This window comes from Xiphophorus hellerii, chromosome 9, assembly GCF_003331165.1.
Source record: "Xiphophorus hellerii strain 12219 chromosome 9, Xiphophorus_hellerii-4.1, whole genome shotgun sequence".
Lineage (NCBI taxonomy): Eukaryota > Metazoa > Chordata > Actinopteri > Cyprinodontiformes > Poeciliidae > Xiphophorus > Xiphophorus hellerii.
Genome location: NC_045680.1, coordinates 15,708,753 through 15,724,874, shown reverse-complemented (window position 1 = coordinate 15,724,874; position 16,122 = coordinate 15,708,753). Strand labels below are relative to the sequence as shown.

At 38.6% G+C, this 16,122-nt stretch overlaps 2 protein-coding genes and 1 long non-coding RNA gene across 4 annotated transcripts in view; 1 reads left to right on the top strand and 2 right to left on the bottom strand.

The window, feature by feature from the left end:
• LOC116725567 (disintegrin and metalloproteinase domain-containing protein 10) overlaps nucleotides 1–499 on the bottom strand; it is a 29,925-nt gene extending 29,426 nt beyond the window's left edge. For both annotated transcript variants that reach the window (XM_032571701.1, XM_032571702.1), the window contains exon 1: nucleotides 259–499. In XM_032571701.1, coding sequence (XP_032427592.1) covers nucleotides 259–319 — 61 coding nt within the window. In that variant the 5' untranslated portion in view covers nucleotides 320–499. The remainder of the gene's footprint in view (nucleotides 1–258) is intronic.
• Nucleotides 500–5,197: 4,698 nt separating this feature from the next.
• LOC116726456 (zinc finger protein OZF-like) lies at nucleotides 5,198–7,315 on the top strand. Its single transcript, XM_032573196.1, has 2 exons — nucleotides 5,198–5,328; nucleotides 5,741–7,315. The coding sequence occupies exon 2, from the start codon at nucleotides 5,741–5,743 to the stop codon at nucleotides 7,271–7,273; it is 1,533 nt and encodes a 510-aa protein (XP_032429087.1). The 5' UTR covers nucleotides 5,198–5,328; the 3' UTR covers nucleotides 7,274–7,315.
• Nucleotides 7,316–8,996: 1,681 nt separating this feature from the next.
• On the bottom strand, nucleotides 8,997–14,980 carry LOC116725375 (uncharacterized). Its single transcript, XR_004340394.1, has 3 exons — nucleotides 14,089–14,980; nucleotides 11,205–11,312; nucleotides 8,997–9,761 (listed from the first exon to the last, which is right to left on the bottom strand). It is a non-coding gene; the product is annotated as an uncharacterized LOC116725375 (long non-coding RNA).
• Between the last annotated feature and the right edge of the window lie 1,142 nt (nucleotides 14,981–16,122).

The window sequence follows — 16,122 nt, the reverse complement described above, 5'->3', positions numbered from 1 at the left end:
CCGTCTGCGCTGTTGACAGGTTTTGCATGTATTTTTCCCCCCTGCATTCCTACAAGGACACGTTGCGACATGTCCAGGGCCAGAAGAGGCCAGTCAGCAAGAGTTGAAGCAAAACAATAATTTCATGGACACTGTAACAATGGACACAAATAGAGGTAGATGGACGCAAGTAACAACTTCACTTATTCAAGATGAAGTGTGGGTTAAAACCCACACTCAGACAAACACACGAATCTCCACATTCCTGCTGCACCCTACCTGTAATCCATTCATGGCAGCTGACCAACAGCAGCATCAGCCAGTAGTGTTGGGCCGCCATGTTCTCCTTAATAAAGTGCTTTTATCTTCTTTCCTTTTTGCATAATTTTTTCTCTTAATCTTCAACTGGTCCCTGCCTTCCTTTCTCATCCCTTTACTCCTGTCTTCTCTGTTCAACAGTCTCATACCTGCGGTCTTACTCCGCTGGAATGTGTCTGGATAGGAGGTTCAAGCCACAGCCAAGCTTGGTGCAATGAACAATCATAATGTGGACGGGCATACTCAGACTTGTTTCTCTGCATGTTACACAGTCATAGGAATTTTTTCGAAAATTAACTTGGAGGAACGCCTTCAAAGAAACAGAAGAAAGTAGAAGGAGATTAGACGTACAACTTTGAAACTATTGTCATTGAATATTATCTTCCCTTTTATTCTGGCAAATCTCAAAATGTTTTTATGAGAGTCAAATTACCTATCCAATATTTTTTTGGATAGGTAATTTGAAGAAGATTTGTTCCGAATAGTCCGAACACACAGACAGAGATCTGTAAAATGTATAACTTACAAAAAGAACATTTTTATGTCCCCATATCGTGTTTGTTTTATTTCTGTGATCATCTGACTATGTAGTTCGATGCACTACAGTCAGTGTATGAGTGCCACCAAGTGGTAAGATATTTATTTTTTCAATTATTAGAAAGGTTTGTCACTGTCCTGCTGAGTGAACCACTTTTAAGCAAACAGCATGCTGAGGTGAGATAATGTTTTATCAATGCAGACACAGTGCCTAACGCAGCATGAGATTAGAAGAAGTTGTTATCAGATTATTTCTACATTTGAAAACCATCTATGTACATTTATTAGCGGGGTTGTGTGTGGAGAACATAGAAAATTTTGTTTCTGGTGTGTTCAAATAATCTCTGACTGAGTTGATGCTCAAATTACATATGCTTCATCAGAAGTGTTGTTTACTTGAAGCCTTGTTTCATCGTTCAAGTGCCAGCAAATACACAGTAGAAATAGAGATAAAATATCCATTTTGGATTCAAAGATTTATAGTTTTACTTGTCCAGAAGATGTCATCCAGTCTTCACAATCACCATTCAGAAACTATATATTCCAAACTATCAGGCCCTATTCTTCAGATGTTTGTTATCCTTAAACATTTTACAACTGACTGACTTCTGTTGTCATGAGAAACTTCACTGGGACACATCTATGACTTCATAGCAAGTACAAACACGCCTATATTTTAAATCCAATAAAGAAAGTGGTGGTTACATTAGAAATGTCAAAAGTTAAATATTGTGAGTTATTTTTCCCATATAAACTGCCTCAAGCAAAAACGCCTCCCACTTGTCTGATTAATAACTGAGGAATTGTGCAAAAATGCTTGTAAATGTAATAAGGAAGTACTACTTTGTGTTATTCACACTATGTGAAAGATATTGCCTTATTTTAAACTGAGCGTGACTGTTTTGAATAAAAATAATATCCTGAAAGGAGGAACTTTGACATCAGTTGACAGAAGAAGGAAGTGAAGGAAAAAGTAAGACAAAGGTTTTTGACCTCGAATAAATGAAACCGCTTTTCATTCTGCCAGAAAACACAACAGATGTTTTACAGCAATAGGAAGAACATCAAATATTGTGTCCAATAAAATAAAATGTATGTTTATTCTGCTCTGGGACATATGTAGTCATACATAGGAGTAAGATCGGCATATCTGAACATTTATAGCAGGAGACCATTGTCAAATATTTCCTTTGTCTCGCTCTACTGGCTCGGTGTTGCAGACTTTTGTTTCACAGATCATGCTAAGTACTTTTGATGTTTCTAAAACGATGCTTTGTGTGACATGGGCTCCTTTCTGATGTGTTTATGTGAGGGTGGAAATGTGTCAGACCTAGTTTCCCCACATTAAACGAATTCTTCACTGAAAGGCACTAAATTGCAGCGGCTTGCAATGTAAAATCATCAACACCACAAGCAGCTGAGCTGGACGGTCTTCAAAAACACAACTCCTGTGTCAAAACAAAAAGCAAAACAAAGATGAGAGCTTCAAAGACTAAGAAAGTCTGATGATGATGTTTATCACACAATGTGCAATAAAACTTCCTTGGATATTACATGTTTTCTTGAGAACTGAACAAAGCAAGCTTTGGATGAAGGGTTATTGATGTCTCTTGCCAAATTAGGCCAGAAATAAACAGACAAGTTAGGATTTTGGTCTAAGGTTATAGTTTTACGTTTTGAAATTGAGATGATTGAAGGATAGTCACGCCTTTGCACCTTCCACTCTTATATAAGCCCTAAAAAGCTCTTGAAGTGACTTGACATTAAGTTTTTTCAAAGTGCTCACGTCGTCCCCTAAAGAGTGTTGCCCTAAGCAGGGAGTCACATCAACACAAAACCACCATTGCTCTTGTTGAATACAATATTATGTTATTGAAGCAATCTGGGGCTCAAGCAAGAGATAGACTTTCTTCCACCAAACAATTTGCAGGATTTTTTATTCCCTCAAAGATTTACTTGTAATTAATAATTACATGATCAAATGAGGAATATGTACCGGATTAGAAAATCTAGAGTATTTATAAACTTGCTAAAAATTTCACTACACTGTTTACCTTAAAGATCACAAGTCGGCCTGGACAGACAATTTGTGAAGCACGCTAAAATTAACCAGAAAAGTTTCAGAGATCAAGGTCAAAGTTTGTAAAAAAGTTCTAAATCTTTGGAACAAAATTGTAGCTCTGTTCATAATACAACCTACTTTTAAGTTATGATGAAATTTTGTTTTCCATTTTCACACGATTGAAATTTTTGATAACCAGTTGAATGGACTTGGCGTGTTTTGGATCACAAATAAAGTTATTTAACATCCACATCTACAACTCTACTATTTTCGCACTGTATCAACAAAGGCTGGTGTCCAACCTAGACATATCAACCTCATAGCAGATTTAAAACTTGAGATAAGATGTTGGCAGCTGAGAACTTCTATATACGTCATAATACACCTCTCCCTTTTTAGGCTCGGTGTTTTACAGCCTGGTTTAGAGTTTAACCTCCCCCAGCCTTTAATCATTTACTGACAACCCCCCACCCAAAAAAAAACCCCTCCTGCTTCAATCTGATTGGCCAAGAAGGAATCACCCGGATCCAGACCATGACATCGCACACTCAAACACACCCACAGCCACACATTTACCCAGCTGCAACCCCCCACACACATAATCACTATGATGTAAAAATATGATTCTATATTTTAGCATTCAGTGGTTTCATGTGACCTTTTGGAAAAAGGAAATGCATCTCATCATTCATGTTTTTGTTCTTGCGCCACTGATGAGCAATTACAAGTTTGTTTTCAGTTATCTATTTTAATATCTCAAACTACTGTACATACATTTAGCTCTCTCACTTGCACAATGAATACCTGCAAAATATCATTAAAACTTTACCTTTAATATCTGTATTTTCAAGTGTTATGAGATTTCTGGAGGACGTTGACTTCAGACAGAAGGGTGACTGAAGCTCAAGGCTTTTTTAGGAGATGTGATTTTGTCTCAGGCTCAAAAAATACTTCATTTTTTACACACATTGTAGATTTTTATACAAGTTACAAAATGAAATCCTTGATACATCTGAAGCATTTTCATGTGGAATTTATCACTGCAAATTTTTCATACATGCCTCGGCGTGAGCTCATATTACTTTTTGGCAAATACATATTTGCTAGCAAAGAAAAACATCTCTGTAATTGATCCTGTCAGCTCTGGGAAACAGTCCATGTATATATTTTCTGCTCAAAAAAACATGCTGTTGTCTCCTCCTCTCATTCTGAGGGGTGGTAAAATTCTCTTGAGGTTTTCGCATCTACTTGCCGATATTTTTCTGTGTTTTTTGGTTTCTTTTGAGGCTAATTCAAGCCAGCACCACTCATGTCATCCAATCTGACTTTCCAAATGTCTGGTATTTGGAGCCACACGAAGATCATGGGACAATTAGTACGACCCAAGATAGTTTTTTTCCTGCTTCTCTGGGAGTTCACAGGTTATGAGAATTATCAAATCAAATCGTTCTGCTGACACAGCCAAGTGTTAACCCCTTCACAGGCCTGACCTACTTTACACAAGGTCAAGCCTTTCCCTTCTTTTGTACAGCACAATACCCACCCTGTGGCACACTCATAATGAGCACATTACAGCCCAGGCTTTGACATAGATCTGCCATCCTTCTCTGTCTGCACATCATCTGATTTCTTTGCATGGACTCTGACAGTGAGTAGCGTGGCAGCCATACTGTGGTATTTTACATAATTGTCAGATACTGTCGATACTTCAAAGTTACAACAACTCAATGCTGACCTTCCAAAACTGGCAAATCTTTAAAAAAACCCGCTTTAATTTCTTTTAAATCTTTAGCTTTGGAAAATCTAAAAGTGAAATATATTTTATAGCCTGATTTTTTTGGAGCACAGCAGGTTTGGAAATAGATTATGATGCAATGCTGCCCCCTAGAGGGAGAAGATGCAAAGAAAGCAACAACAACAAAACACTTGATTCAGGTTGTGTATTTATCTCTAAAGTTTTAAATGCTTAGGTCAGCAATGATTACTATTACTAGCTATTAGACAGACTCATTTGTAAAATGAGTCAAATTAATTTTAATTATAGTTTCTCATACACAGAAAAAATTTGTTTTACATTTTCGAAGTAATTATTTAATCATGATCAAATCTACCCCAAAACAAATTTCCATTCAATTAAACCGCTGGTGATGTTACAATTATAAAACGTTTTTGTCTTTACTTCATCAAATACAACATTTTACAACTTTTGAGAAGATTGTAGTAGTAAAAGCATCTGATCCATACTCCAATCTGGAAGATGGCGGTAGTGCACCAAAACGTTGTTTGCAAACCACAATTAAAAAAAAGAGAAGAAGAAGGCGACTACGCAGACGACAACAAAGACGCGTTCTTCTGTCAACTGTGAGAAAAGAACCAGCGGGGAAAAGAACTGGAGGCAGATTTCAACCCCAAAGTTCTTCTGTACAGATTAGGTTTGTACGTTTTTATCTCAGGAATGGTTTAGGAACAGCTTTCTGTGGGTACTGGATAGACGAGCCCATTAGAGGGAATGTTATGGATTCCGTGTCTTTCCTTTAACTCTTTTATCTGCTTACACGCACACTGCTGCTGCTTACGTAACCATAGTCACACGAGGCTGTCGCCAGTCAGACATAAACAAACTGAAACTGATTGCACTAGCTTTTAGGAAGGGTACAGAGTGAGGAGACGAATAAAAACTAAACTGGCGCTGCTGTCTTTGCTTCACCTAGTGTCATCCGTTCAGTTCAGGCCGAAGTCAAACATTTTGGTTTCAGAGCTGCTAACACAGCACAGGTATTGTTGATATGAATATAAAGTTGCAGTGGTTTATGATGTACTTAATGATTTCCAATGGTCCTGCAGATGTTAGTGGTGAAAGAAGATGCTCCTGAAGAACACAGCCTGAGTTTTGACCTGGAGGGTCCAAAGCCCCTCATGCCAGCTGTAAGCGAAGAAGATGAAGAGTCTTTTCTGTTTTCACACCTTCGTCGACACCAAATGAAAGATGGAGAATTTCCAGAAGACCACTGTGGAGCTGCAGGATCCACTAGAAATCAAGGTTGTGCAGATTACTCCAACTCCTCAGAGACTGAAGTCACTGAGGACCAGGGTGATAATGATGATGATGTAAACAATCAAAGCTTTGAAGAACTGAAGCAGTTGCCAGATTCTAGGCCAAAAGCTAAAGACAGGAGAAATGACTGGAAGGGGAGCCCTTCAAGCAGAGGTTCTTCAGTCTCTGTGGATAAAACCAAATGTTTTACAGCAAATAAAAACATAGACTCAATGAGGAAAGGTCAGGTAGAAATGACGTTTAGGTCTGGTCTCAATGGTAAAACATGTAATAGAAATCTGAACTCAGAAAGACACAAGCGAACAAACTCAGAACCAAACCAGTTCTGTTGTAAGTTATGTGGACACACATTTGGCTACAAAAGGAATTTAGACTCACACATGAGAATCCACACTGGAGAGAAACCTTTCAGCTGCGATGTTTGTTCAAAAATGTTTAGTAAGAAAAATAATTTGACCTCACACATGAGAATCCACAATGGAGAGAAACCTTTTAGCTGTGATGTTTGCTCAAAAATGTTTAGTCACAAACATCATTTGACCTTACACATGAGAATCCACAATGGAGAGAAACCTTTCAGCTGCGAAGTTTGTTCGAAAGTGCTTAGTCACAAACATCATGTGACCTTACACATGAGAATCCACACTGGAGAGAAACCATTAAGCTGCGATGTTTGTTCAAAAATGTTTAGTAAGAAAAATAATTTGACCTCACACATGAAAATCCACACAGGAGAGAAAAATTTCAGCTGCGAAGTTTGTTCGAAAATGTTTAGTAGGAAAAATACTTTGACCTCACACATGAGAATCCACAATGGGGAGAAACCTTTTAGGTGCGATGTTTGTTCTAAAATGTTTAGTCAAAAATATAATTTGACCTCTCATATGAGAATCCACACTGGAGAGAAACCCTTCAGCTGCGATGTTTGTTCGAAAGTGTTCAGCCACAAACATTATTTGACCTCACACATGATAATCCACACTGGAGAGAAACCGTTCAGATGCGATATCTGTTCGAAAATGTTTACTCAGAAAAATAATTTGACCTTACACATGAGAATCCACAACGGAGATAAACTTTTCAGCTGTGATTTTTGTTCGAAAATGTTTAGTAAGAAAAATAATTTGATCTCACACATGAGAGTCCACACAGGAGAGAAACCCTTCAGCTGCGATGTTTGTTTGAAAGTGTTTAGTCACAAACATAATTTGCTCTCACACGCAAGAATTCACACTGGAGAGAAACCTTTCAGCTGTGATGTTTGTTCGAAAATGTTTAGTCAGAAAAGTAATTTGACCTCACACATGAGAATCCACACATGAGAGAAATCTTTCATCTGTGATGTTTGTTTGTAAATGCGTAGTCGCAAACATGATTTGAGCTCACACATGACAATCTCCTTTGGAAAGAAATATTTCAGTTGTGATGTTTGTTTGAAAATGTTAAGGAAAAAAAGACACTGGGTGGAAACTGAATCAAAAGTCCTCTGTTTTAGAGTTTGTCTCCAGATATGTTGTGGTGTTAAAGATAATTGTTACTTATTTGTTCATTTCTCTTCCACTTGGTTTTCATTTACATTTAATCACTCTGTCCTTAGTTGCAGGACACTGACTCTGGAGGACCTATAGCTATAGAATACTTTATTTGTATAGCGGAAGCATGTTTACTTGCTAATTAAATTTTTAGAATTTGGATGTTTAGGTTAAATTCTTTTCTTGGCCAGATTTATTGAATATGCTGAATTTGCTTCATTGCTGAAAATACAGCCATGCTACAGATGTGTTCAGGTCATGTAAACTCTCATAAGATGACAGGCCTGCCTGCTGTAGATATTTTTTGTTCAATAAAGTAAAACGTCTGTGTGCTGTATTTTACTTTCATGGCTTTAATGTGTATCAGAGTATTATAAAAAATAGTCTGGTCAGCATAATATGGGGAATGTGATCACTGTGCATAAGATGAAACAATAAAACCTGTTATATTAGAATGTCTTGAATATAAAGAAGCTATGTTATATGAAGAGAGATTTTGAAAAAGTAATTATAATAGATACACTGAAAAAGAACTTAGGGAGCACAGATATACATATCATTATTCAACTTTTTCCAAAGCGAATTTGTTTAATAGTGGGTTTTTTTATTTTTATTTTTTTACTGTTTTTATAAATGGAAACCAGCATGAACAACACTCCATACAGTAGGCGGCGGTAATGCACACCTTCAGTTTTCTTGCTAACCGCCAAAAATAAACAGCAGAAGAAGAACCACCAGTTTCTCTATCAACGCTTAGAAAAGAACCAGCGGGGAAAAGTACTGGAGGAAGATTTGAACCCCAAAGTTCTTCTGTACAGATTAGGTTTGTACGTTTTTATCTCAGTAACGGTTTAGGAACAGCTTTCTGGGGATACTGGATTAAGCTTCTTAACATAAAGTTGTGAAACTATTTTTTGTGTTAGTAGCCTAGCTTGCTAGCTGATGGAAGAGTTACTGAGTCCCAGTACAACAGCAGAAGGAAGAACTAAGGTTCAAGATTAACAGGAGAAAGCTTATGTTTCCTCAAACTGAATGTAAAATGATGTTAGCATTAGAATGTAAAATGATGTTAGCATTAGAATGTAAAATGATGTTAGCATTAGGGTTGGAGGGAGTCTTAACCAAGGGTGAAAGTAAGCAGGTTTTCTGTCTATCAGTGCCACCTCTCGCTATGGGGAGATAATCTTTTATCTGTGATGTTTGTAAATGTTTAGTTGCAAACATGATTTGAACTCGCATGTGACAATCCATTCTGGAGAGAAACCTTTCAGTTGTGATGTTTGTTTGAAAATGTTTAGAAAAAAAAAGAAATTGAATGGAAACTGAATCAAAACTCCTCTGTTTTAGAGTTGGTTGCCAGATATTTTTATGGTGTTAAAAGATCATCTTTAATTAATTGTTCTTTTCTCTCCCACTTAATGGTTTCATTTATGTTCAGTGTCTCTGTCCTTAGTTGCAGGACACTGACCCTAGAAGACCTATAGTAATAGGATACTACTGAGTACCGGTAAATGTTTAATCTGTACAAGAAAAAGAATTGGTGTAAAATCAGTATAATATCCTGGTAATCCAGAAGAGGGAGCTGCTCACACATAGTTACTGTACTTGGCATCCAAGCAGCACAATATTAAAGGGACACCCCCACAAGTAGAAACCAAAATTATTTCCTACCAGGGACTCAGGGGGAATGGGTGTGGCATGCCAAAAGTGAGATCTTGCAGTGCAGCAAAAGAGTGAAGAAATTGGATTATGGTTAAAATCTAAAAAAAATCCAAACAAATTTGAAAAGTTGCACGTGAAACAAATAAATAGATGTATGTTCTTTGTTTGCATGGAAGAATGACTCTTGTATTAGTTCCTAAATGAAATCATATGTTAAAAAGTGCATGAGTATGGCAGTAGACGTCTCCACACACAGCTACACTTTCTGATCAAGAGGGCAGAAAAGTAAACTACAGATAGATTTTTACACTAACTATGGATTGTACAACAGTGACAATATAAATGTTGTGGGAACAAATCTACTGAACAGGAGCAGAACAATCATTAAGTTATTTAATAAGCTGTTATTCTGTCCAGATGCCATTGGGAAGTTCACGCCCTCTCTGGGTAAGCAGCTGGGAGGACTTTCTGAGGCCTGGCTGGGTGGATTAAAGCCCAGGTTGAGACAGAGTGGGAGGACCGCACTGCCAGCAGACACAAACTCGGCCCTCACAGTGGCTGGAGGGGAAGGATGGTCATCTTCTGCAAGCTAATCTTCAGCATGAAGATTAGTAGCCTGGGGAGATTAAACAAGAGGGGGTCGGGAAGAGAGAATTTAGAAAATTTGGGAAGAGAGAATTTAGAAAAGTGACTCAGGGAGCTGCTGAATCGTACAGTAAAGACTTCTGTGTGAATAAGAAAGCTTGCCTCAAGAAGTAAATCTGTAACAGCTGTTCAGTGTCATTTGGCTTCAGGCATCGGCAGAGGGGATTTTCTCATACACCACCTCTTCTACAATTTGGCTTTCATTTCTAATCCAGGAAGGGTGTTGATCTATCACAGTACGACCTTTGACCCCCCACATGATTTGATGGCAGTGGCAGCACTTCATGATTCACTTCACAGGGCAGTGCTGGCAGTTGTCAGCAGCATATCAGCAGAATGATACTGCTGCTGCTGGGCTCACGTCATGCATTCTTCCTACTCAGGATCTTGAAGGCTGGCCCTGAGATAACCTCTCTAATACAGCTTTGTTTAAATGGGAACAGCTTTGGCTTTGAGTACTTCCAAGAGGTCAAGCCTAATATCACTTACAAACACAAAAAAAGAAGGCAACTAAATGTTTTAGATCTCTTAATGAGCATTGTCTTATCCTAAAGGCTGACGAACAGAAGCCGTCAAAGCAGAAGAGATTAATTATATACAAACTCTGTGGCTTTCCTCAGCGCTATAGAGCTTTATAGCTCATTATAGCTAATTGTTTTGGTTTTACAGCCCACATCGTTACAGTTTTTCTGCTCTTTCACCACTCTCATCAGCCTCTTTTCCAGCAGACTCAGTAATTCAGCACCAAGTTGGCAGCCAACTAAGAATCTGGAGTATTCTGATGCTAAACAGCTAAATATTACCCCCAGGAGAAGGCCTACGGAGGTAAAGTAGTCTGGCTTTCAGTTCAGGTGCAAGTTTTAATTGTTTGCAAGAATTTACAGTTAGTTAGAAAGTGCAGAAATTAACGATAATATATGTATATATATCCTGAACAATTATGTTTAGTATATCTTGATGTATTTATTGGGATTTTATGACCACACAAAGTAATGCATAACTGTGAAGTGGACACAAATTTCTTTTACAGCAAAACTAAAAAAAAAAGAAGACATATTTTAGCTTTACATTATGCTATAATGCCTTTTCCCTCATAAAAAACATACCTAGAGTGTTATCTTGATTCTTTTATGCGTATTTGAGAAATCATTTAATCTCCCGTGTCAACCATTCAGCTGTGCAAAAGTCGTGGGTGGACCGAGAGCTGTCTTCGAGACGGAGCTGTCACATTTCACAACTGTATTTGCAGCCAAAGGTATTCTTTATACATTTCTTCCATTTCACAACTTTATTGCATAAAGTCCCAATAAACAAAATGCAAGTTTGTGATTTCAATCAAGGGATAATAATGGTTTTGCAAAGGATGAGTAACTATTAATTGCTTAAACTTATGATTTGAAGAAGTTATACGAACCACATTAGATCAATCTTATAAGGTCAAACTCTGCGTTTTTTGGTCCAGACAGAAAACCTCAGGTCTTCGTTCCTCCCTCACTGTCAGCCCATCTTTCTGAGAGGGAGCCTGATGAGGCGATAAAGTCTAACTGTGAAAAAACAGCTGTTCATCTGCAGGTCATTATTTACAGAACCACCGTAAACAATGTCAAACAGACAAATGTTGGGTGAAGATAATGGCAGGCGGGTTGAGACAACTCCAAGGTGGGGACACATGCACATACCCAGCGTTTTTGATGACTAAGATAATGATTTAGAACAACAGACGGGTTGCACCATATTACTACAACATTGAGAGCTATGTCTGTTGATTTTTGTCATTTAAATGTAGAGCAGCAGAAATCTTTGGGATGTGACAAACTTTAAATGCTGACAGATTCCACGCATCATGATAACCCACTCAGACGGCTGCTTCCTCAACCAGCAGGACAATAAAGACTGCCTCGCTGCAAAGGATTCTGTTTCCTTAATAATGTTTTTCCTTTCTTGAGGAAACAGACAAAGATCCCCAGATCTTCGCCACATTTGTGGCATGGTCACAAATATCAGCAGGAAGTTCCAGAACATGGATGATCCAACGAGGCTTTACCTCCATAACCCACACCTACAGTATTGTGAGTATTGAACACTGAAAGGGACAGACAGGAACAAAGTGATACGTTGGTTGTGTTAATGTTTTTTGGTTTATGTTCCATTACATTTGATATAATATGCAGGTGCACATAATTTTCAATATGCACATATTTTTACCAGCTGGAGAAGCACATCTAGAGATTCAGCTGTTTTAAATGTTAGATTAAACAGGTTATATGGGTCATCCAAACACTTTCCAGCCAACGATAGGCATGAAACAAAATACAACCAAACCTTCTTCTGATGGGCCTTTCACACAACATATTCAGTCCAGTTGTGAGAATCTTGTGTGCGGTATGTTGGAGTAGCTAAAAATACATTTTGTGTGGGTCCAAATGCAAAGAAACCACATTTAGTAAAACATTAAATCCTGTCATGTATTTAAAGTATGCATGCTGTTTGCTCACTTTCTTATACGTGACTTTTTGTACGTGACTTATACATGTCCTATGTTTTTCCTTTTCCATACTTCATGATTACTTGACCATCTTGGGCTTAAAGTTTCAGTTTAGGGGCTCCCCAAGTGGCTGAATAACAATTTGCTTAATTAATCCAAAAGTAGATCCTGCTCTCATTCTAGATCAGGAACCTTAAGGGTTCAGCATGTCGAGGTGAGTGAATTTTTATCTGAGCAGAGAATGTCTTTATAGCACAAAGTTAACATTTCTGTAATGTTTGCTTAGTTTTTACATTCATTTCGTGGCAGTGTACCACATTTACTGTATCTCAGAGTTCTGATAGTCAGGCAAAAAAATTTTAAATGTGCAAAAAGAAATTCTGCCTCATCAGAGGTTGATGTTACAACCTTTGCCTTAGCTGGAGTTTGAAACATAGTAATGCAATATTCAAACAGTTATTTTCTTACAGTAAGGTAGGGCAGTAACAGTGTGACACTGGAATTCATTTTAAGTCGCTGTTTAGGGTAAAATGCAGTCCCTAAATTAAAGTCCCTAAAGTTTCATTAGAAGCATAGTGGCTCAGAAAGATTACAATAACACAAATCCATACTATCTGGTAGTATAAAATGCCATCATTTCATTCTGCTGTAAGACTACAGTACAGACCAAAAGTTTGGACACAACTGTGTGTCCAAACTTTTGGTCTGTACTGTATATCAAGCCCCAAAACGTCAGTTTCCCTGAAAGCTATGTTATTATTTGAGTTTAAACTCAAGAGCAAACCTACACAGTGTTTTTTTCTGCCTTTAAGCACAAATGCAACATCATAAATATCAAGAGACCTGGAATGTATGTGAATGTGTAATTTCCCAAAGAGCACACTTAACTAAGTGGTGCAGTTTGTGGATGCCCTCCGTTGTTTACAGAGCATTCCAGTTGTAGATAATTCTCCCATGTGGTAAAGACCAATGAGGCCTGTTTCCCACACTCCTCTTAATGTGACTCAGACAGTAGATGAGTGCCTCATCAGTGTAAGCAGCAGCAGTCCAATGACTCTGTCATAAAGATACAGACAGAGCCAGAAGTGATGTTTAATTTCAGTCATAAATGCTGTGATAGTGAAATGCTATGCAAATGTGTTTTAACTATCCACACAGCTCTGAAAAAAGCCAAACAGCTGGGTTAATTAGAAACGGGACAAGTTCCTCTGTCCAAGTTTAGTCTCTGATTATGAATATGTGAAATTATTTGCGAACTTCTCATAAAATCTTTCGAAACTGCATGGTTTCCTCCCCTGTTCTTACTGTAGCTTTAAATGTGACTATATATTCCCCAGCGAGAAAAATTTTGGGGAGTTTTTTACCTTAAAAGGCCATGTGGAGTGGAGTGCTGGTTTCCTGTGGGAGGGTTTTCCTCTTTCTTACTCTGGAGCTGGAAGTCCAGCCCATCCTCATCCTCACTCACCCTGCCTGTTAAAGTCAACCCTCCACCCCCTACCCCCCTCTCCATAAACACATTCACATACACACACATTTTCTACACTGTGACCGAAGTGGTAAAATCCAGCTACAGCCAGATGTATGAGCATGACTCTTTATGTGAGTACACACAGTTAACAGGAGGTGAGAACACGGTCAAACAGGAAAACTCTGTAATATGAGACCTGAAGTAAAGGCAGCGGGCGAGAGGAGGAAGCAGGAAAGAAAGGAAAAACATTGCTGAGGACTGAAGCATGGGAGGAGACAGGAACTAAATTAGAGCCGTCGTGAATAGGGAAGAAGTGCAGAGCAGTGATAATAACTGCAGCTTTACCAAGCGCCGGATGATTTGTGTTGACTGAACGTCTCATCTACCCGACATCCTCTCTGTGAGCCGTCAGCATGTCAGTCAGTCTGTCTGATAGCGACTCCAAGGAATAATCTCCTTATAAGGTCTGAAGAGGACAGAGTTCCTGAAGCTGGTGTGTCATCAGCATGTCATGAATTTACTTTTATCACACACTTTAACCATGTGATTGTGTCTCCTTTGACCTGTATTTGTAGCTGCAGCAAGCTACTGGGTGTTAAGGAGATTTTATTACATTGCACTTCTGTGTACTTAGCACTTTCCTTTTCGTTTTAGTCAGTTTATTGTTGAAATCTATGAGACTTTTTAAAACTTTTGTATTGTATACAGGAGCAAATTTGGTGATAATACACTCCACTAATCATGCAATGCTTTTAAACTGACACCATCCTGAAGGAGATAGCTGACAGTATCAAATAAAAGATGTTTTGTGATTTAGTGAAAAGTTATAGATTTACAGAGAAGGTAAGAAAGAATCCATTCTCCAGAAGCTAAAGTAGAGGGCCCTGCTTGCCACCCAGCTCATACTCTGCCCGATTTGATCTTTCTTCCTTGAAGAGGCTTCCTATAGTTTCTGACCCAAGTCAGGCCAAATTCCAGGAAATTATGGAACCTCCAGGTTCCCACTGGCAAAGTCCCCACTATCTCTGGATCCAGGGCTGGTTAATCTCTCTAAGGTTTACCAACCACTGTGCTCTACTATCATTGAGATCATCCAAAGGGCAAAGCTGTGGACAGAAAAGCCCCCAGCATCATAGGGCTAATCAAACTCCTGAACCACATTAAGGTGGTCGTTCCACAGAAGGACAGGACGGGTACTGAAGTGGTCATGTGATCACCTTCATTCATAGGGGTTCTGGACATGATGAGACCAAAGGCCACACCCAGGGGCGTGCCGTGGTGGCGTAGCGGTTGGCGCGACCCGTATTTGGAGGCCTTCAGTCCTCGACGCGGCCGTCGCGGGTTCGACTCCCAGACCCGACGACATTTGCCACATGTCTTCCCCCCTCTCCTTCCCCGTTTCCTGTCAGCCCACTATCATATAGCTGACAGTGGGCTAGTGGAGCTCTAGGAGCCCACTAGCCCACAAAAAGACCCCCTGGAGGGGTAAAAAAAACAAACAAACAAAGGCCACACCCAAAACCCTTTGGTCAGGCAAGAGCATAACTTGGGATCTCTTTCTAAACCAGTTGGAGAGAGTCGCTGTGGAAAGAAGTCTTTAGATTTGTCATTAAGCCTCTCTACAGCCCCTCTTCCTGTCAGATTACTGTCAGTATCTTGACACAATGTGTTGTGAATCAGAACTACATGTGAAAGCTGAATCTCATATTAAAATTATATCTTACCTTTATTTTCTTGCATTTCATAGTGAACTGATTTGTAAATTTATCATGAAACACTGATCATGAATCTTAAACTTTTAAGCTCATTTTGTGAACTACTGCCATTTTAAGTTTGTAGAAGAAAAAAAAAGAAGGAACAAAAAAAAAAAAACATTCCTAAAGAATAAAGTCAGTCGTCTAGACAGTCAGTCCTCAATAGTTTCTGCACTGCAAGTTTTGGATGTCTCCCTGACTCAGCACACCTGAATAAAACATATGTTAATTTAATGACTTGCTTAGGAAACAATTTATCCACTTGAATCAGTTTTGTAAAAGCAGGGACACGCCTAAAACATGTGAGTCCTAGAGGACCGAGTTTGGACACTGCTGAATAAGGGAGTTCAGTTGTGAACTCAAATATGACAAATCTTACAATCTGCTTGCAGTTTCAAAGTTTAATGTTCAAGTTGAAGTGCTAAATAGGGAAGTTGCAGGATTCTCCCGACCCTGATTTCAACATCCAGTATGGCTCCATTACTGACATCGATTGACACGAGGAAACACATGTTCTATGCTTCTATTTGTATTTCATTGAGTTTAAATAACTTCTCCCAATTTTAAAGTTCATTTTCCAAAGAAATACATTGATGTTATTAGCTTGTATTGCTAATTGCCAGTG